This window comes from Salvia splendens, chromosome 1, assembly GCF_004379255.2.
Source record: "Salvia splendens isolate huo1 chromosome 1, SspV2, whole genome shotgun sequence".
NCBI lineage: Eukaryota > Viridiplantae > Streptophyta > Magnoliopsida > Lamiales > Lamiaceae > Salvia > Salvia splendens.
The window spans coordinates 9,659,075-9,678,863 of record NC_056032.1 but is presented as its reverse complement, the minus strand read 5'-3'; the positions used below and the strand labels follow the sequence as shown (position 1 = coordinate 9,678,863).

The window sequence follows — 19,789 nt, the reverse complement described above, 5'->3', positions numbered from 1 at the left end:
CACGAAACTTAATTATATCATTTTCAATTGTTTTTTCGGTGCAATCACTTTTACACCTAGCTAGCCTTAATCATGTGTATATAAATATAGTATATAATTAATAATTTGGAAGATTCTGTTGAGCTTAAGGGGTATATTTACGGTAAGATATAGTAAGACCTTCTAGAAGGAATACAGGTTGGCTAAAATTGCCTTGCAAGACGTGGTTGTCACATTTGAGTTTAACGGCACAAAATAAAGTATAATTCCTTTACTTATGAGAATGAGAATCCCAATTCGGTGTTGTATTTATTACATGATTTATTATTCTGCTTTCTCGCTTTCCAAATGACGACAATTAATGCCGGCCGTATGACTGTAGGTCAAACGAACAATTTTGATAGAAAAAACAAAGAACAAAATTAGAGAGTTGCATATTTACATACTTGAAATTAATACTTCCGACCCACCGCCGGCCTTGTTTTAAATTATGACGTCGTGCTATTCTCGGAGCTGCATCCCTCACCTAGTTGCTCTGCCATTCTACAATTTTAGATTTTAAGTGTGGGAATTGATTATAGAATCATTTTATACAGTTCCAAAAAGGGTAAACACACAATCATGAAAACCTTAATAGAGTGTGAGTCCGACTTCTTTATGCAAGACGGATAGAGTAGTTCATAAGACTTGGATCCCCTGTTGTGCACATCATCACCCTCCATTTGTTTTTATGAAGTTATACAATTTTTTGAATTCCAATCAATACTGGTGATGTGCACAGCATCCCCTGCTGTGCATTTTACCACAGCATGGGATCCAAATCCGTAGTTGATAACTAAAAATACAATTGAAAAATTGGGATAAAATTGTACCCCTTTGACATAGATCACTGGTTGTGAATGTCTTCATGCGCCAAAACGATGAAACTTAGCTATCTCCAAAACTTAGTCAGTAGCATAAAAATTGAGATGGTATAGCAATTTTGTGGATTATTTTCCTTTTTCAACGTAAAGCTATGCATGCATAAGGAAGGTTTGGTCCAAGATTTGACGATTTGAGGGTGGTTGAAACCATAGTGATGGCCCACGTGTCGCATCATTCATCTTCATCCACTGTTGTCATAAACCTGACTGTTTCTCCTCACCAATATCTCCCTCCTCACCTAAACAACAATGATCTTTCAGCAACTATATGGTATAAGCATATACGTTCTTCATCCAACTTACGTATTAGTAATCCACACCACCCCTCCTGTACCAAAGCACAATGCCTGTGTTGGGTGCTCCCTACTTACGGTAAATTCGAACTATGTGGCACACCAACCCCAACATGCGCGCGGTTTACAACACAGGTTAAATTTTATTTAATACTACTACTTGATTTCTTTAATTAATATATAAACCCATAATTATTTTCATAATTATCTGGGAGTACTCAAGTTTTGTTCTGTACCTAATATTATGGAAATCAAGTTGATGACAAACAATTGTTTTCTACTACTATCTTAATGAGGTATAGTTTGCACACCAATTTTAATAACTAAATATCCCCTTCAAATCAATCATTATATATCGATTGGAGACATATAATTTACGGTCGCAGCAAATGTGACTCTAATGAAGGACAAGCATGCATTCCAGTTCCATATCTAAAATCACTGTTATAAAAAAATGTGCATAATATCTCTGATCTTCTTTAATAGAGTAAGAAAATTGAATGCCTGAATTTCAACCCATCCACTTCCACTAACGTGCATAGTCGACATAGAATAAAAGAGGGTAAATATCACGAAAATCATAGACATTATGCAAACCAAATCATAACGCTGTATGGATTACTAAAAAAATAGAATATAATTACCTCACAAAGACGGAGGTGGCGCAGCCGGCCGGAGTCGGAAAGAAGAACTCAGACGTTGGTCCTTACATTAATTCTGATGAATACTATTGGGCTTTATTTATCCGCTTCGTCTAGACTAGCAATAAGTTAATACTCTCTCCGTCCCATCAAAGATGACACACTTTCTATTTTTGTTTGTTCCAACTAAAATGACTCTTACTACTACAAAATAAAAACTCCTTTTATCTTTATTTTATTTATACACTCATACTTTATTCTCTCCACTTAACACATAAAATAAAGCTACATAAAATCTTGTGCCACCCAAGGAAGGGGTCATCTTCCTTGGGACGGATGGAGTACTGGTAGTAATTTATTTAAATCTACACCTAATTTGTGTGCCTAATTATACCACCAACGCTTCGTAAAGTATCTTTATTGTTAGTGTCTCAACTAAAATTAGGGAACACAAATAGAAGGGTCCTAAAAAAAGCGAAGGATTAAGATAATGTGCCATCAACTTAGGGACGCTTTCTATTGTCCTAAATTATAGTTGTTTTTAAAAATTTCTAAACGATAGTAGTACTGTCTCAATTTTTTTGTTCCTAAAAGATAAGTTTTTAGTGGTGGTACCTTCGGATGAGAACACATTAGGTTCGTTATTTATAATGAGAAACAAAAGATAAAATTTTCCCACGGAGACCCGTTGAATGAGTGTCCGAAGACGACTATTTTTCACATTGAAAAGAACTCCTTAATTATCATTTCGAGTTTTGCATGTTTTGATCGCCAGTGAATGAATTGTACTAGCACTTTTTATTTTGTAATCCTATAGAAGAAAAATCAAATTAAAACATGCAGCGTTTGTAGTCCAACGGTTAGGATAATTGCCTTCCAAGCAATAGACCCGGGTTCGACTCCCGGCAAACGCAAATGTTGATTGGTGTTTGTTTTTTGGTTTTTGGTATTTTAAGAGCTCTGATTTCGTTGAATTATCAATCCAATTATATATTTGATGTAAAATGGACATCAAAGAACAGAAATTGGCATACATTTTTTCATCCAAGACAACTTGCTTTCTCTTTTTACCCTCGTCATTTCGAAGAAGAATAGAAGGAAAAGTACTACTCCTATATATTTGTGAGATCTTTTGGCTTGAAAATTTGTCGACCTAGGATTCTTCTATTTAATATTAAGACCGTGCCATGGAATGTAATATCTGTACCGCATCAAGAAGTCGACCTAGAGTTTTCAAGAGGAAAAATCTGTGAAGAGTGTCAAACTAGAGAGAGTGAGGAAGATGAGGAGTAGTTTCGATTTTTTATGGAGGATGAATCGCATGGATCATGGGATACGAATCCTACCAATTTCCAAGAAGTCAAAAATAACTCCACAAATTTAATCATATTGCCGTTCGCAAAATCAAATCCCAACTTCCCAACCATTGATTTTCAAATCTGATGGCTTATAAATGGGACTGTACTTGGTAGATTTAGATTTTCAAATCATATTTAGGGCATCAAAGGATATATGCAATGACAAAATCGGTTAAGCAATTTGTTTAAGAAAAATAAAAATTAAGGAGGATGTTTAGGATTAGATGATTTGGTATCCAACATCCATTACAAACAATACTCCCCCGTCCATAAAAACAAATAGTTCCATTGTGGACGACACGAAAGATAAAGTAAGAGATGAGAGAAAAAGTTAATAAGTTATGAGAGTGAAACTTTCTATTTTTAAAAAATGAGATTATTTTATGTGGATATTTCAAAATGACAAAATAATACTCCCTCCGTCCCTGAAAATTTGTCCCAACTTACCATTTCGGTCCGTCCCTGAAAATTTGTCCCACTTCAAACTTACTAAAAATGGACATATCTATTAACTCCTCCACATTATTGTTATTTGCATTTTTGGCCCTTTCCCACTTCAATCGGGTGAATGCATTTTGCATTCAACCCTTTCGTCTCCCTCATTACTCCACCGCTTCCTTCACTCTACACAACCACCCACTGCCTCTTTAATCAATGCACAACCACCCCACCGCCTCCTTCATCAATGCTACGCAACCACCTCCATTGCCTCCCTAATTTAAATCATCGACATTCATTCTGTGTTATAGCCCCGATTGAAAACCCTAATTTTCTCTCAACTTCGCCTCCGTCCTAATGTCTCATGGAAACCCTAATTTTGGTGAGGAGGGTGGAGATCCCGACTCCTGGGATGGGTTGTCGGCCGACGATCTGGACGACATCGTCGTCCCAGACACGCCAGAGCATCTGTGGCCTTCATACCCCCCCATTGTCGCCCCCTATCACACCGGTACCTTTACCGACACCGTTGTCCCCGAAACGGAACCGGAGAACCTCCCCCCACCTGAGATGTTTGTGTCCTATGGCTCTGAAAGCCCATACTACGGTCCACCTCCGCCCCAGCCACCCCCTATTACGATCCACCCCCCAGCCACCCCCTACTACGGTCCACCACCACCACCATCCAACTCTGACATCTTACCTCAAGCTTCCCCCATCGTGTATTCGGCTGTTGAGAGAGAAATATTTGCGATCTTGCTGCCTAAGTTTTTGGATCTAATCTAAGTATGTTGTCCCTCAATTTCATATATTTCGGCTAATGATTTGTTTTGGAGGCTGAGATGGGGTTGGAGGCAGGGGGCTTTTTTAGGGTTTGGAGGCTGATGGATTTGGGGTTTGGAGGCTGGGGGTTCAGATGGGGTCGGAGGCTGGGGGTTTGAGTTGATTTAGGGTTTCTAAAAATGGCTTTGGAGGCTTGCTGTTGTGGGTATTGATGGTTTTGGAGGCTGGGGTTTTGGATTGAATTATGGTTTCTGGTTGTGCTGTACACTGGAGGCTGTGGGGTTGGATGCCATGGTTGATGCATGATGCTACTGTTGTTGGTTGTGATTAATGGTTATGCTGCTTGTGTTGCTCATACTGAGGCTTTTGCATGTTTGCTGTGGCTGATGTGTTCTGTGTTATGATGCTTTATGGTTTGCTGATGCTTGTGTGGTCCCTATGATGATTTTGTTTGTGTTGATTGTTGCTGAGTTGTTCTTATTAATAAGCCACCCCTGTTCTATGGTTAGGAGGCTTATCTGTCCATGATTCACACATGCTATCTGAGGGCTAAAGCTTAAAAACCATACACATTCATGATATAAACACTTGCACATTACAAGTCACCCCTGTTATATGGTTAGGAGGTTGTAATGTGTGACATTTTGCCTTAGGAGCCACCCCTATACAGGTTTGGAGGCTGCCCTATGATGAAACTTTTCTGAGGGATTAGGATTTTAAAAGCCACCCCTGTATTGGTTTGGAGGCTTTACAAAATGACAAAAACAGTTGAATAGCATAAGCCACACCTAATTCTGAGGCTTACTCAACCAACTGACAAAAAATATGCTTCCTACATGATTAACTAGAAGCCCACAGCTGCTGTGACACCTGAGATGTCATAATTTGTACTCACATCATGCTCTGGCAGTTGGAGGTATGCCACAGCAGCCTTAACAACTCCTTCTTCAACCTCTAAAGCTTGTGGCAGTGTCCCCATCCTTGTTAGCCTCTCTTTATTCATGTGTGGGGTCTTGTATCCATTGCACCCTTGCACCTTAAGAATCTCAGTTAGACAACCTTGTAGAGTAAGGAAAACATTATTGAGTGTGTATGGGCTAAGTTCATCAAAGGAGCTATGCACATTCCTCAACAACTCATCCACTCCCTTAGCCACCTTATCATCTTGTAGAGATTGGATTGCTCTAAAATATCCCAAATCCAACACATTGCAATCTGGGGATTGTGGAGGTTGGCACCTGATGTGAAACTTGAACCCATCTGTGGATGCTACTGCTAGAAAGTCAGCATCATTGTGGTGTATATGAGGCTTGGCATTGTCTTGTTGTATGAAAATCTCCTTGCTCACATTATGTGGCCATTTTGCCTTGATTGCTGGTATGATCTACACATATACAATCTGTTACTATGTGAATGTATACTTAAGGAAAACAGAAAGTGTACCTTCTCAATTAGGCATGCTCTCATTACTTCCTTGTTAACTGATTGAATTGGCTTTGTCTCCATAGTGCCTCTTGGTCTGTTCTTGGACTTCCTCTTTGCTGGCTCCATAGTTGTGAATGGAAATATGCCTATTTTTCCATCAAAAATGACTTCTCCATTTTCTGCAAAATGTGGCCTACACACAGCACACATAAACATTACCTTTGTGATGAACCTCTTTGACTTACATGCTCTGTATGGCTCTGTTTCACCTGGCAGCAGGTAGTACCTTTCTGAAGTCTTAGTCATGTAAAACCATTTTTCATCTATGTGCACCACATTGTGCATTGGGTGATATTTTAGCATACCATTGGCTATGAGTGGTTGAATATGGCTTAGACTCCATCTAATTCTGGCCACTTTGTTTGAAGAGGTAAGTATAGGCTTAATGGCATTTGTGTGTGGCCTTAGGTGTTGTTTTTTCACAAACCTACCAACTGTGCTCTTGCTTACATTAAGTTTATAAGCAAGCTTACGAATGTTAGATCTCTCAAGAACTGACAGCTCTCTTACCTTTGCAGCATCAAGCTGGAATTTGTCTTTGTGCTCATATCCCTTAACTCTGCCTCTTATGTTGACAGGTACTCCACTCTGAATTTGGAGTTTTGCTTCTGCCCAAATTCTCTGGGCTGTCTTCCTGCTAACACCAAACTGTGTTGCTGCCTTTTGAATAGCTCCATGTGGTACTACTCCTGCCTTGCTCCATTGCAGCAGTGTCTGAGCTAGCAGATTTTTTTTGCTGGTTGGTATTATACGAGAGTCTCTTCCAGCAGGCTCCTCCTCCATAGCCCAGTGATGAAAATTTTCTGAGGGCACTAGTTCAAAAATTGTGAAATTGTAGTTAGATGTACTCCTATTATAGCTATGTGTAGCTTGAAATTCCCTCCAATATTGTGTGTTGTAAATTGTGTTCCCTCCATTAGTTTCAATTGATTTTCCCTCTTTGGAGTAGGTAGTTGAGGTATGGCCTCTCAACATGTATGGAATAGGGTGCTAGCCCTATAATTTGGAAATACAGATACATGGTTGAATGTATGTGAGCCATATTTGTGTGTTTTTGAAGAATTTTCACTTCACTGGATGCTTACACATTTGCAGGGTGATATCCCCAAAAATTTCATTGTTAATCACATTACTTATTTAACCACAGTAATTTTCGTATTAAGCCTTTTAATCACATTAATTTTGTAATCACCACATTAATTTATCACAATACTTATGTAATTACAGTTTTAATCACAACATTAATTAATCACAACATTAAGTAATCACAATTTCATTTCGCATTACTTCTACGCAATCACAGATTTTTTAAGCACATTACTTTTGTAAGCACACAATTAATTAATCACATTAATTATTTAACCAAGTTAATTTCGCATTAATCATTTCATAACAATAATTAGTTAAACACAATAATTATTTAATCACCCCTCATGTAAATAACAATAAAAGAAATACATCCATGTGGGACCCAAACTCCACTACACTCCTTCATTTAATACAAAGTCAAATAACTCCTTAAAACCCGTGCCCGGTCAAACCGGGACGAATTTTGGGGGACGGAGGGAGTATTATTTTTTATGGATGGTGGCATGTTGGTTGGTATAATGGATAAACGCTAGGAGTATAACTTTGGAATGAATCATTTTGTTCTAAAGCGCCCTTTATTTCTTTATCGTGATTCTCTATATTTGTTTGATTAAAAAATCTCTCCGGATGAGCAGGAGTAGTCAAATTCTGCTAAAGGCGGATTCGGTACACCTATGGTTAAACCCAAAAAAAAGGTCTCCAGCTGACCAAAATTAAAAATGAATTGAATTACCTCCGAAAATGACCCCTTTTTATGATTTGAAATACCATGTTTTATTGAAGGAAACACATACAAACTTGGTTTAATAATGACATAAACTAATATCATAACAATGAAAATAAACGACAATTACGTAACAAAAATAACAAAATATATAAGTTCAGACATGTGAAAGCTCATTTATACATGGAATTTACTTGACAAATTGGACAACTTTACAAAAACATCTCCATTGATGATGAATTTATTTAACTAAAATTGCCGAGAGCTACATGACAACAAACCACAATACAAGCCTACAATTTACTTATGTTCAATTTGCGAAGCCATTCCTTCAAACCAAGTTAATAAGGGCATGGGCAGTTACTTTTAAGGTCGTAAATATGTTTTATATTCACCTTTTTAAGTGAACCAATACGAATCATAGTACATTGATTCAAAAACAATTGAAATTCAAAATAGAGAGTATAATATTTTCCTTGTGAAACTGGTTCTTTCAAGTAAACAAAATCTTCTCCAACAAACGAAACCATAAACAATACATATTCTACTACAAGTTAAAAGACTGATAATTGGCATAGCATTTCGTTTGCAAATTTCTTAATCGAAGAGACCAAAACCCATATCCTGCAAAAGAAATAGTAAAAATTAGTCAAGAATGAAAATTCCAGCAAGTTGCAAACAAGGAATCCATATGTATCCATGTAGTTGGAAAAAGTTAACAAGTTTTTGCAGCTTACATCATCAGATTCCTCCTTCTCTTCCACTTTCTCTTCCTTCTTGGACTCAGCAGCTGCAGCAGGTGCTGCACCACCACCTCCCCCAGATGATGCCGACACAGCAATTGCACCACCTCCTGAAGGTACAGATGCCAATTTCTCCCTTCCAGCTGCAATCAGCTCAGTGATATCTTTGCCGGCAACTTGGGATAGAAGCAATTCAACTCTCTCCTGATCAAACTCAGCTCCAACTAAAACAAAAATAATAGATAATTACAGCATCCCAATAAATGGAACACAACATCTAACACAGTCCCCAAATCCATTCTTTGAAAAATGTTTCAAAAATGACAACATCCCATACCAATTTTATAAGTACTGATACTGCTTTTGTTTACAAATGTTAATTGGCAAGTGCAAATCTCCAGAATTCATAAACAGAACATCTGAAACATTGAAGGCTTCATAACCACACCACTCACCCAATATGAACAACTTGACATACACAAGGATAGCCATATTAAAAGTGAGCAACAATCATGATTCACATCAATGGTTTTTACTTAGAGACCACACGTTCAACAATTAGTACGGAGAAATTGCGGAGGAATTTTATATTTAAATGTTTAAAGGAACGGTAAACCTTGAATGCCTTGAATCCTTAATGAATGCAAATAGAACAAACGAAACTATTCCAACTCAACAACGCCCCTATTAGGCTATTAGAGGAGTAATCGTCAATCTAGTCTGTCACAAAAATCTACTCCCTCAGTCCCACTGAAGATGACCCACTTTCTTTTTTAGTTTCTCACCCAAGATGACCCATTACTGAAAATGGAAACCCATTGATCTCTACTTTATTTACTCTCTCTACCTAACAAACAAAATAAAACGGCATATAATCTCATGCCGTTCTAGGAAGGGGTCATCTTCCTTGGGACGGAGGGAGTATACAGCTAAGAACACAAGCTCCAAAATCTACAGCTAAGAACACAAGATCCAAAATCTATAACAGACGAAGATGCCATGTAAATATAAACAATTCCAGGACTCCAGGAGTAAATAGGTAATTTTGTGGGGAAAATACGAGTATTTTTCAGAAACTCGGTGGTTGAACCAGAAAGTAGAGTTGCAGGAAAGAGAAATATGTATACGAAGAGAGTAGAAATCAACCTGAGCCGAGGATGTCGGAAATATCATCGGCGGAGGGGGAGGCTTTGCCACCCAACACAGCCAACAAGTAAGCTGCTACAACCTTCATATCTATCAGAATCACAAACAAGATGAAAATTATTGCTTGGAATCCCAAAGGAAGAAAATACATATACACTGAAGCAAGAAAAGGATCGAAATTAAACTGAAGAAGATTAATTATGAGAATTACCTGGAGATTTTGAGGGCGGGACGGTGGAGGCGTGGATCAGAGATTCAGAGGTAGAGCTAGGGTTTTGAGTTCCGACGTCAGGCTTGTGTTATATAGACGATGATAGTTATTTGATGTTTAGGGTTCAGGTTGATTGGGCTTATGTTTTGGGCCGATAGTTTGGGATTATTCTCTCTTAGTAGTTCTAAAGCCTTGTCATTTTGGGACGGGTGCTTCAATTCTGGATTACTCCATAAATTTATAAATGACACACCACGCTACTACTATAATGCTATTTTTTATTAGTAATTCTAAAACTTGTACAATATGGTAATGGTTTATTGTTGGAGTATACACCAATATTTTATGCATTACTATTATACAGGCACAAAGTTACTACAATATGATGCTTTTACATTCATAAGACTGACAAGCGTGTTAAAAGGCATTTCTATACACAATTAAAATCGAAATAATATCTATCCTATTCTATCCTCAACAATGCTAAATGACATTTTTATACACAAGTTGTATTCATCTAAATCAAACCTGAGCTTCCAAGCAGAGTATCGGATTAATTCTCTTCAAATTTCTTCCAAAGCGTATATAGGAATGTTCAGATCACAGCCATTTGACTTGGATGAGCTGAAAATTTTGTGATCCACTACCACATTCTGGAATATCTGCATTTTACTGCACTAATGTTGCAGTCGACAATCCTAACATTCAGCTGACTCTTTCTTGCAAACAAATGATCCAGTGCACGAGCAATGCTCAACTAAATGTGCAGCTTTGATCTGATTGCGAGGCACATCATATCTTTATTATTTATGGCTCTTATTTTATAATCATATTTGAAATCATATAAAATATTACACATTTTGTTTTTGTTTTTTTCTGTTTCTTGAAATAATTCAAACTTTGGGTTAGCTTAAGTAAATATAATTCTCCATTTTATATAGTGACTTTTTTTAAGTAGTGACACTAGAAATTAAAATAATTCATTTTAATCTACAATAAAGTTATTTAATGAATTTTTTATTAATATAATAGAAGAAAAATAGATCTGATATCTGAAATTCTTGGATTTGCCACTGCAACCAAGTCAGTAGCATGCTTTTGCAAGCTTTGTTTCTGTATCCAATCCTTCAACCTCGCTAATAGTTCCATCCAAGAAAAAACTAACGTGTCTTAAATAAAAGGATAAAATTGATGGTTTGAGATACATATAGTACCAATAGTGAGGTGTGTGGATCATTTTCATGTTAAAAATGGAGTATTAGCCCAAAATAATAAAAATATCATTCACTTATCCTTACATGAAAACAATGATACAAATTGTCCAAGTTGAGAGTGTAATGCATATATAATCACACAACTAGCAGTTCAAGACATATTTGGCTATTCCTAGAAAATGTGTGTTCAAAATGTAGTCATCCCACATAATGCACTTGGGATCAAAGTTGAACAATTCTGTGTCGATTTTGCTTCCTCTCATTCTCATTCGTAAAGTCTCAGTGTTACTGTCATCAAAGCTGCCAATAAAACATAAACATGTGATTAAAATTCTAAGTACAAAAAAATAGAGATTTGGATTTATGAAGAATACATACATTGCTTGTGAAAACAAATAAGGCTTGTATAGATCAGCTAGTCGCATGGCATGATTGATTCTTCGTTTTGCATTGGTGTATGAACTTTCAAAAAGGTTGCAACATATCATGTTTGCCAGTCCAAGCATCTGAAAAACCACACATATATAATTAGTTAATTATGTGTAAAAAATAATAAATAAATGAAATAACTAACCTGTACAAATGGCAAATAGTGGAAAGAAATATAGTTGTGAAAGCTGGTCATTGTATTCATAATAATTGGAGGGCCAATTTTGACAGGTTTCCCGCAGCTATCACTCAATGGATTATTATTTAAATAACGATGCATTAACCACCTTAGCTTATCGTATTTCACTGGATTACGCCTCGACGAGCCTATTTGGTATACTCTTATACCCTCTTTTTCACTAATTGAATTTGAATGTGATGCTATTGCTATTGCTGCAATCATGCAGTTTACCACCATGTCACCCGGTACCTGTAATTATTTTTTTTAACAATAATAGTTAGTACTCTCTCTGTCACTAAAAAGTAGACAAACTTGTATATGATACAGGTTTTAATAAGGTGCAATTGATTGGTAAAGTAAGAAAGTAGTGTTAGTGGGTTGTAGGGTCCACATTATTAATGATGTGTAATTGCTTAAAAACTTTGCATATCTAGACTTTGTATAATTTTGGAGAAGACCCAATAGGGTAAACTAGTCTATATTTGTAGGGACGGAGGGAGTATAATAATTTCGAATATGTTAGTTTTGATGTAGAACAATGAGAATAAACAAAATTAACTAAGTTGTTAGTCATTATTGACATTAGGCGTGGAGGTAAAACTCGGATGATGATATGATATGATGTGATCTCATGTTACTACTAGGGAAATTATACCCTGCAATAGATAAATTTTATGGTAATAAAATTCGTTTTAGAAACAACATTTTTGTGAAGCAGTAGTACTATTATACTATTTTATAGTAGTACTGTATATATCTTACCAAGTCAACTACCGACTCTGGGTCACCTACGAAGAATTTGATCTTCCCTTTACCATAAGCAACGAAGATGCTATCCAAAGTTCTGTTGTCAAATATTGGTCACCAACAAAAAAAACTCTAGTCAGAGTTAGGAGAACAAAATTAATAATAGTATAAAACTACATGCGAATTCAAGAGCAGTATAAAAAACATCCTCACAATTTCATTATACTGCTAAACTGTCATAGACTCTTAGATTAAAATAATACTAATTACTAGTTCATAGAGATATATAAATACAGGAAAAGTACATGTATATGGTACCTTAGACCTTCGATCCAACCATGAAATGGATCTTTGAAAGTACTTGTAATAATAGTGGGACGAATTATAACGACATTGCAATTCTGGTTAGATCTCTCCAACAGCATTTCACCCATTGCCTTTGTGAATACGTATGTATTAGGCCACCCGTGCAACATTGCTCTGCTCATACAATTCAAAATTCAAATTTTCAATATTATATGTTCATGGGTTCAAATATTGGTTGGAAATTTAAAAGTCAAATTGATAGTTTTTTTTTGTTCCAGTAGATGAAATTAAAGAAACCTTTCGATGCCGAAATCCTTCATAGCTCGAGTGATTTCTTTTTCAGACAACTTTTGCATTTGAAGAAACCTTAATCTTTCCTGAATTACAGACTTCTCAGCTTCTATATCTAAATATGGTATTTTGGCGCCAGGAAGTGTTTCACCCATTCGAAAAGGCTTTTCTGGCATCAATCCCACCTTTGTGCCATGCACATAAGCTACATGCATTCAAAACTAAATTAGTACATTTATATTTTTATAGCCAAAAATGGGAATTTTTGGGAAGGTAGCGAACCCGTGGAGACGTGAAGAAGCATCTCTAATTTCGAACATTTAGTGCCAAAGTCTTGAACATGCATGGCTCCCAACGAATTGATTCCATATGCTATATCGTACCTATATTTCAAAATAATACTCTAGAGTCAAAGTTTATTACTCTATCTAGTATCTATTGGAAGTTAGCTCAACTATTAAAAAAATTAATTAATTAAAAAATTCCGTTATTAAATTCGATTTATTAAAAATATCCCACGCACCTCTCATCAAATTTGGTAGTTGCGGCTGAGTTGACAATAACATCAATTTCTCGCCACATTTGGTGTCGAAGTTGTACATCAATTATACCTAAATTTTCATAACCAACATCGCCCGATATTGCAACAACTTTTGAGGATATCATTGACTCGAAATCTCCCCCAAGTTCTTTTCTTAGAACTCCGAAGAGCTCCGTTCCCACAACCTACACACAATTTAACTAAATTATTAAATTTATCTTAACAGATAATAGAAATTAAATTTGAGAAATGGTTTAAAACTTCTTACACGATGTCTCCAAAAACTATCGAAGTCTAGTTATGTAATGATAGTGTAGTTCTGAAAATATTTTCATTGGTAATATTAACTTGTTGATGGGGCATATCGAAGGCCCTATTTTCTTAAGATAAAGACTCCGCGTCATTAAATTTCATTAATTAGAGTGAATAAATTTTAATTAAGGTGATTAATTAACTCTTACTCCTAGTATACGCAGAGCGCATGTTAGCGTATCTCACTTCTTAATGAATAAAACAATTAAACAGAATAACCTATATACTAGTTTTACAAATCCAACTAAACTAATAAAATTTTGAACAACTAAACTTATGGTGCATGCATGAATACTGATCTGATGCAGTTCTAGAAGTTGACGCTGACAAACATTTTGTAACATCGTTTAAAAGACGAAAAGCACAATTAACCATTTTTTCTACTTATTATTAATTTTCTAATTTTAGTTCAGTCATTTTTTATATGCAGTTTGCATCATGGTCTAAAGGAAATAATAATGAAAAACTTCAAATACATACATTAGTAAGTAAAATAAAGGATCTTGTATACATGCACTGCATGCATCGAAGTTTGTATTCGGTGAAAAGGTATTTAATTGATGTCTGCATACAGGTAACTCTTATTGCAATTAAATATTTCTTCTGAACAAAGGTTTCGTACCTCTTCTTCCAAACGTTGCTGGACAGATATTTTATGGCTCGCTCTCAGAGCATCTCCAATGCTGGCGGACGTCAAATAGCCGTCAAATAGCCTTCACACTGCCACATCATCAGCACTACAATTCTCCTGCCACATCAGCTTGCCACATCAACTGGACATCAAATAGCCATCAAATAGCCTTCACACTACCTATCCACATCACTAATAACAATTATATAATTTAATTTACAATTGTATCAACATACATAATTTAATTTACGAGACAAATACGGAAAATTCGAATAATAATATTAAAATTTAAAAAGTACATTACTTTTAAAAAAAAGTACAACAATTTAAAAAAATTACAAAAAGTAAAAAGTACATTAATTTAAAAAAGTAAAACAAAATCACTCATCGCCGCCGTCCTCGTCTCCGTCGTCGCCCAACGCTTCTTCACTGCCGTCGCCGCCGCCTCCGTCGCCACCTACGCCGCGGCTATTCCCGCCGGTGTCCCTCCTCATCGCCTCCAGTTCTTCACGCTGGCTCTGGAGCAATACGCGAAGAAAATCCTTCACCTCGGGGTCCACCGCCGCTTGGAAGTCGGCTAAGGTCTTCACCATTTGAGCGCGCGTTTGTTGGCGCGCGAAGAATTTGAGCTCCTCGGTAGACCTGCCGAGGGGGGATGCCGAATGGACATCCTGGGAACTCAGAAAGTAAGGTAGAGAGAGAGTACTCGTTAAAACAAGTGGTGCGAATGAAAATGAGGTTCAACGCGCGTATATATTGTGTTTTGCGGAAAAAAAAAAAATATTTAAATCCGACGCCGGTTTGGCGCCGATCCGGGAGCCACAATGGCGCCCGTGAGGATCGGCGTGGGAACCGGCGTCAGCGCGGGAATCGGCATGGCGACGCCGATTTTGACGCCGATTTCGCCCACGCCGGTTCCAATGGTTCGGCGTCAAACCGGCGTGGGCGAAAAATCGGCGCTCCGGTGGTGACGCCGACCATTGGAGATGCTCTCATTAGAAGATATAATTTCTTCACATTAGGTTGCAACCGAAGAATCTTCTCAAGAAATACTGAATCAAATTAAATCACCAAGCCAAATAAAAAAGAGAAACATTAGAATCAAGAAGTATTGAGAATAATCTAGAGGGAGGGAGAGAGTACTCTTTGCTAGAAAGCCAGTGGAACCAGTGATTAAAATGGTCTTGCCCTCAAAATGTTGGATAATTTTACTTTCTTCCATTGCAAAAAAAAAAGAATACCAAGTGCTTGAAATGAATTAAATTTGGAGGTGCCAAATATGGAAAATTGATGCTCCCTTATATACAGAGTCGTAGTTGAACAATTTAATGCCAAGATTAAGGATTTGGTAAGCTGTACATGTAAGTCTTGCCTCTTTTAATAGTAGCTGCGACAGTTGATATGTATACCTACCCAATAAATGCTGCCAAAATCTAATCTTTTATACTAGTAATAAATTTCAAGAAATTAAGAAATACAATGCAGTTCGGCTACTACAATCACGACAAGTACCTACATGGACAGTTATTATTCCTTTTCTTTTCTTTTCCTTTGCGTTTTAGTAATTAGTAGTGCAATATTATATGAAATTCTTAATTCCCCACCAATACAGATGGCCTATTTAACTGTGTTTTTTTGTTCAAATCTACTCTGACGTGTATAAACCAATAAGTGGCAGGCGGCAGCATGTTACTCGTACGATGATAAATTTTTCTCCAACACATTTTCACACTGTAATAATAAGAGTAAGAGCACCCACAATGCCCGATGCGTGCCATCATCCTCGGGCGAGCCCGATGGCTTCATTGTGGATGCCCGCTCGATGGCACGCCCTACGCCCACGCCCTAAGCTTCGGGCGCGGAAGAAGCGCGGACGATGGCCTATCGTCCGCGCCATCGGGCACCATTGTGGGCTCTGCGGACGATGGCACGCCGAGCACGTGCAAGCGCCAACGGGAGCAGTTCCGCAAGCACTGGGATCAGGTGAAGAAGCAAGTCAACCTGTTTGCGTCGGAGTACGAGAAGTGCGCAAGGGAGCAGGGGAGCGGCGAGAGCTTGAGCGACGTGCGCGATAGAGCGTTGTTGTCGTATCAGTCCCTGTACGGCGACTTCAAGCATTTGGGCATCTGGGCGCTCTTGAGGGACAAGCAGAAGTTCCAAAGCGGGATTCTGCACACGTGCGACAAAGAGGACGAAGACCACCGCCGCTGGTGGTTACACGAGCAGCGAAAGCAGAACTCGTCCGGTGGACCTCAACCGGACGTACACGGAGGAGGAGAGTTCCGGCACACCGATGTCCTCCCGACGTCCCATAGGCGTCAAGGCTGCGAAGAACAAGGGGAAGGCGACGGCGACATCATCCTCGACCGCCGCCACCCAATCGCCGCTCCCGGTCCCGACCCCGAGCCAGACGGCCGCCGCGTATGTGGGGTTGGCAAGAGCCACGATGGCGCGGACGTTGTTGCAGACGCACAAGGCCCTCGAGAAGTGTACGGACCCCCGCCATAGCCGAATACCTCCAGGGGTTGATCGATGAGTTGCGCCGGGAGTTGGGAATTGCGTAGATTAGCCAACTTGAATCATGTAACTTTTGTTAATCAATGCAGTCTTCGCCGGTTTTTAGCTACTCGTTGTGTTTTTTAATTAGTTTGCATTATATATTTGAAAACATTTAAATTAATTAACTAAATAATAGTAAAACATATAGGGCACGCCTTAGGGCGCCCCACTGCAGGTGGGAGGTAGGAGGATAAAAATGATGACGTGGCGGTGCATAGGGCGCGCCTTAGGGCGCCCCATTGCTAATGCTCCAAATGTGGCCTAAACATATGACGATTTTACGATTTTGGTCATGAACATTACCTTTTGAATTATTTAGTCCCACAAATTTAAAAACATGCTGAATTTAGTCCTTTTCGGACAGCTCCATTTAAATTAACGGTCAACAGCCATCTAAGCTATTTTGACTGGATTATGGTTAGATTAAAATATTTAATTTTTTTCTAATTTTTTCTAATTTTTTTCTTAGGGATTGGGATAGCGGCACAAATCCTCCGGCGACGGTAATTCTTCGTTACATTTCGAAAACCAATTTGAATCATCTTCCCTCATTCTCTCTCTATCTACAAAATCCCTTCCCTTTTATGTTAAAAATTCCTTCTCATAAAAGAGGATTCTTGGATAGAAAAAGGGCAGATTTAAATCTGAGATTGGGGAAATCTATGGAGTTCAAGAGAGAGAGAGATACAAGGGGAGGGGGTGCTATCACTTAGGAGGGTGGCGATTGTCGCCGCCATGCTGGAGTTCTAGGGGGTGCTGCTGAGGTGGATGCACGTGACCACCACGATATAGAAGGGGATTCTAGGAAGGAGACTCTGCTTTTTGCAGGCCTTATTTCTTCTTTGAGATGGGATTCGGAGTCAGTCTTGTACCGGATGGCCTAGATGAAACCCAAGGAGAAGAGCAAGGAGCTGAGGGGGGGGGGGGGGGGGGAATCTGGAGGGGCGACAGAGATTAGGGCGTGCGGCGGCAGAGGAGAAGGGGATGAGGAGGGCGGTGGAGTGGAAGAGGAAGAAGAAGAAGATGCAGTAGAGGTGGGAGATCTCCTTGCGGGTGGCGTCGATTTGGGTCTCCTTGAGGGAGAGGTGGTTGAGGATGAGCTCCTCCTCTTTGAGCCGCTGCTTGAAGATGAGTTTGTGAGTTGGGTTATCGGCGATCTGGTGGAGGGATCCACTGTGTTTGCTTCAAGCCTTCAATTAGAGAAGATGATTTTGTGTTGAGAGAGAATTTGTACTTCAAACATAAGAAAAAAATCTAATTAATCTTGCCCTTAATTTAGTCAAAATAGCTTAAACAACCGTTGACCGTCAATTTAAACGGAGCCGTCCGAAAAGGACTAAATCCAGCCCGTTTTTAAAGGTGTGGAACCGAATAATTCAAAACGTAATGTTCATGACCAAAATCATAAAAATGTTATATATTTAGGACCACATTTAGCCTTAGTCTAATAATAATTACAGATATGTCTTAAGTAACAGTTGATACCTCAACTTCAGTGTCCTTTGTTTAGTTATATCCATTGAATCACTGATCGCACAATTCTCACACTACAATCATAGATATTTCTTAAGGAAGACTTGTAAATAATTTCAATTGTTAAATACTATTACTAATAAATTTGGTTTGAATACATTTGAATTTGAATTTGAATTTGAATTTGAATAAATTTTAATTCGATTAGCATCCAAATGAAAATAGAAACTTTTCGAATATGTAATTTGATGTGTGCAACTCTTTAAGTGAATATTTGTGCTTCTATAAGCATGTGAAACTTATCATTTTTTAAAAATAGTAGTACTAAATAGTATTCCATCCGTCCCATAAAGATTGTCCCATTTTTCCATTTTCGTCATTCCCATAAAATTTGTCTCATTTAACTTTTTACCATTTTTGGTAGTGGACTCATATTCCACTAACTCATTCCTACTCACATTTTATTATAAAACTAATATATAAAAGTAGGATTCACATTCTAATAACTTTTTCAACTCACATTTCATTACATTTCTTAAAACTCGTGTCCAGTCAAAGTGAGACAATCTTTGTAGGACGGATGGAGTACATATAATTAGGCATGCCCAACGGTTCCGAACCGGCGATTCACGGTTCATCATAAGCATGAACTGGAACCGGCCAGCCAAGGGTCCCGGCGGTTCCGGTTCCGGTTCAAAAAAACCGCCGGTTCACCAGCCGGTTCAAAAACGCCGGTTTTGGCCTGAACCGCCGGTTCCGGGCCGGTTCAGCAGTTCAACCGAAATTTAAAAACTATATTTTTTATTTATAAAAATTGATTTTTATATTTAAAAACAACTTTTACAAATAAATGAATACAAGAAATTCATAATAGCCCATATATATTTGATGGGCTTGCAAATTTATGAAATCATTCTTGGTTGTTTCTCTTTTATAGAGACATCCTTGAATGTTTTATGTTTCACTTTCGATGTGGGACAAAATCATTCTTGGTTGTTTCTCTTTTATAGAGACATCCTTGAATGTTTTATGTTACACTTTCGATGTGGGAAAATATCATTCTTGGATGTTTCTCTTTTATAGAGATATCCTTGAATGTTTTATGTTTCACTTTCGATGTGGGACAAAATATGTTGAAGTATTTTCTTTTATAACTACATGTTTAGAGCATTCATTCATCTTTTTCCAATGTGGGATACAAAACTTTCATTTGTCTTCTACTTTTCTTCATGTTTTGTATGATATATATAAACAAAATTATTATTCAAATATATTCTTGATTGATAAAAATA

General features: G+C 37.8%; 3 protein-coding genes and 1 non-coding gene across 4 annotated transcripts; 1 reads left to right on the top strand and 3 right to left on the bottom strand.

Annotated features, from left to right (window-relative positions):
• Window positions 1–2,678: 2,678 nt before the first annotated feature.
• TRNAG-UCC lies at window positions 2,679–2,750 on the top strand. Its single transcript has one exon. It is a non-coding gene; the product is annotated as a tRNA-Gly (tRNA).
• Window positions 2,751–5,259: 2,509 nt separating this feature from the next.
• Window positions 5,260–6,683, bottom strand: LOC121781415. Its single transcript, XM_042179369.1, has 3 exons — window positions 6,127–6,683; window positions 5,859–6,033; window positions 5,260–5,799 (listed from the first exon to the last, which is right to left on the bottom strand). Exons 1-3 carry the CDS (start codon window positions 6,681–6,683, stop codon window positions 5,260–5,262), a joined length of 1,272 nt encoding a protein of 423 aa, XP_042035303.1.
• Window positions 6,684–8,156: 1,473 nt separating this feature from the next.
• On the bottom strand, window positions 8,157–9,969 carry LOC121795551 (60S acidic ribosomal protein P2A-like). Its single transcript, XM_042194092.1, has 4 exons — window positions 9,814–9,969; window positions 9,603–9,692; window positions 8,451–8,680; window positions 8,157–8,337 (listed from the first exon to the last, which is right to left on the bottom strand). Exons 2-4 carry the CDS (start codon window positions 9,688–9,690, stop codon window positions 8,311–8,313), a joined length of 345 nt encoding a protein of 114 aa, XP_042050026.1. The 5' UTR covers window positions 9,691–9,692; window positions 9,814–9,969; the 3' UTR covers window positions 8,157–8,310.
• A 1,201-nt stretch (window positions 9,970–11,170) lies between these two features.
• LOC121780562 (fatty acyl-CoA reductase 3-like) lies at window positions 11,171–15,773 on the bottom strand. The gene is made up of 11 exons (XM_042178507.1): window positions 15,609–15,773; window positions 15,463–15,517; window positions 14,457–14,505; window positions 13,505–13,707; window positions 13,264–13,364; window positions 12,988–13,186; window positions 12,703–12,864; window positions 12,400–12,481; window positions 11,602–11,886; window positions 11,406–11,533; window positions 11,171–11,327 (listed from the first exon to the last, which is right to left on the bottom strand). The coding sequence occupies exons 1-11, from the start codon at window positions 15,685–15,687 to the stop codon at window positions 11,171–11,173; spliced, it is 1,500 nt and encodes a 499-aa protein (XP_042034441.1). The 5' UTR covers window positions 15,688–15,773.
• Between the last annotated feature and the right edge of the window lie 4,016 nt (window positions 15,774–19,789).

What these genes read in the sequence shown, in the direction of transcription:
- LOC121781415 (XM_042179369.1), bottom strand. Translation starts at nt 6,683, where the DNA reads ATGGAGGAGGAGCCTGCTGGAAGAGACTCTCGTATAATACCAACCAGC. An exon ending in ATGACTAAGACTTCAGAAAG is followed by an intron (nt 6,034 to 6,126) that starts GTACTACCTGCT and finishes TGCTGTGTGTAG; the next exon opens with GCCACATTTTGCAGAAAATG. An exon ending in GAGCATGCCTAATTGAGAAG is followed by an intron (nt 5,800 to 5,858) that starts GTACACTTTCTG and finishes GTATATGTGTAG; the next exon opens with ATCATACCAGCAATCAAGGC.
- LOC121795551 (XM_042194092.1), bottom strand. Translation starts at nt 9,690, where the DNA reads ATGAAGGTTGTAGCAGCTTACTTGTTGGCTGTGTTGGGTGGCAAAGCC. An exon ending in TTCCGACATCCTCGGCTCAG is followed by an intron (nt 8,681 to 9,602) that starts GTTGATTTCTAC and finishes TTTTTGTTTTAG; the next exon opens with TTGGAGCTGAGTTTGATCAG. An exon ending in AGAAGGAGGAATCTGATGAT is followed by an intron (nt 8,338 to 8,450) that starts GTAAGCTGCAAA and finishes TTTCTTTTGCAG; the next exon opens with GATATGGGTTTTGGTCTCTT.
- LOC121780562 (XM_042178507.1), bottom strand. Translation starts at nt 15,687, where the DNA reads ATGGAAGAAAGTAAAATTATCCAACATTTTGAGGGCAAGACCATTTTA. An exon ending in CACTGGCTTTCTAGCAAAGA is followed by an intron (nt 15,518 to 15,608) that starts GTACTCTCTCCC and finishes AATTTGATTCAG; the next exon opens with TATTTCTTGAGAAGATTCTT. An exon ending in ACTATTTGCCATTTGTACAG is followed by an intron (nt 11,534 to 11,601) that starts GTTAGTTATTTC and finishes GTGGTTTTTCAG; the next exon opens with ATGCTTGGACTGGCAAACAT.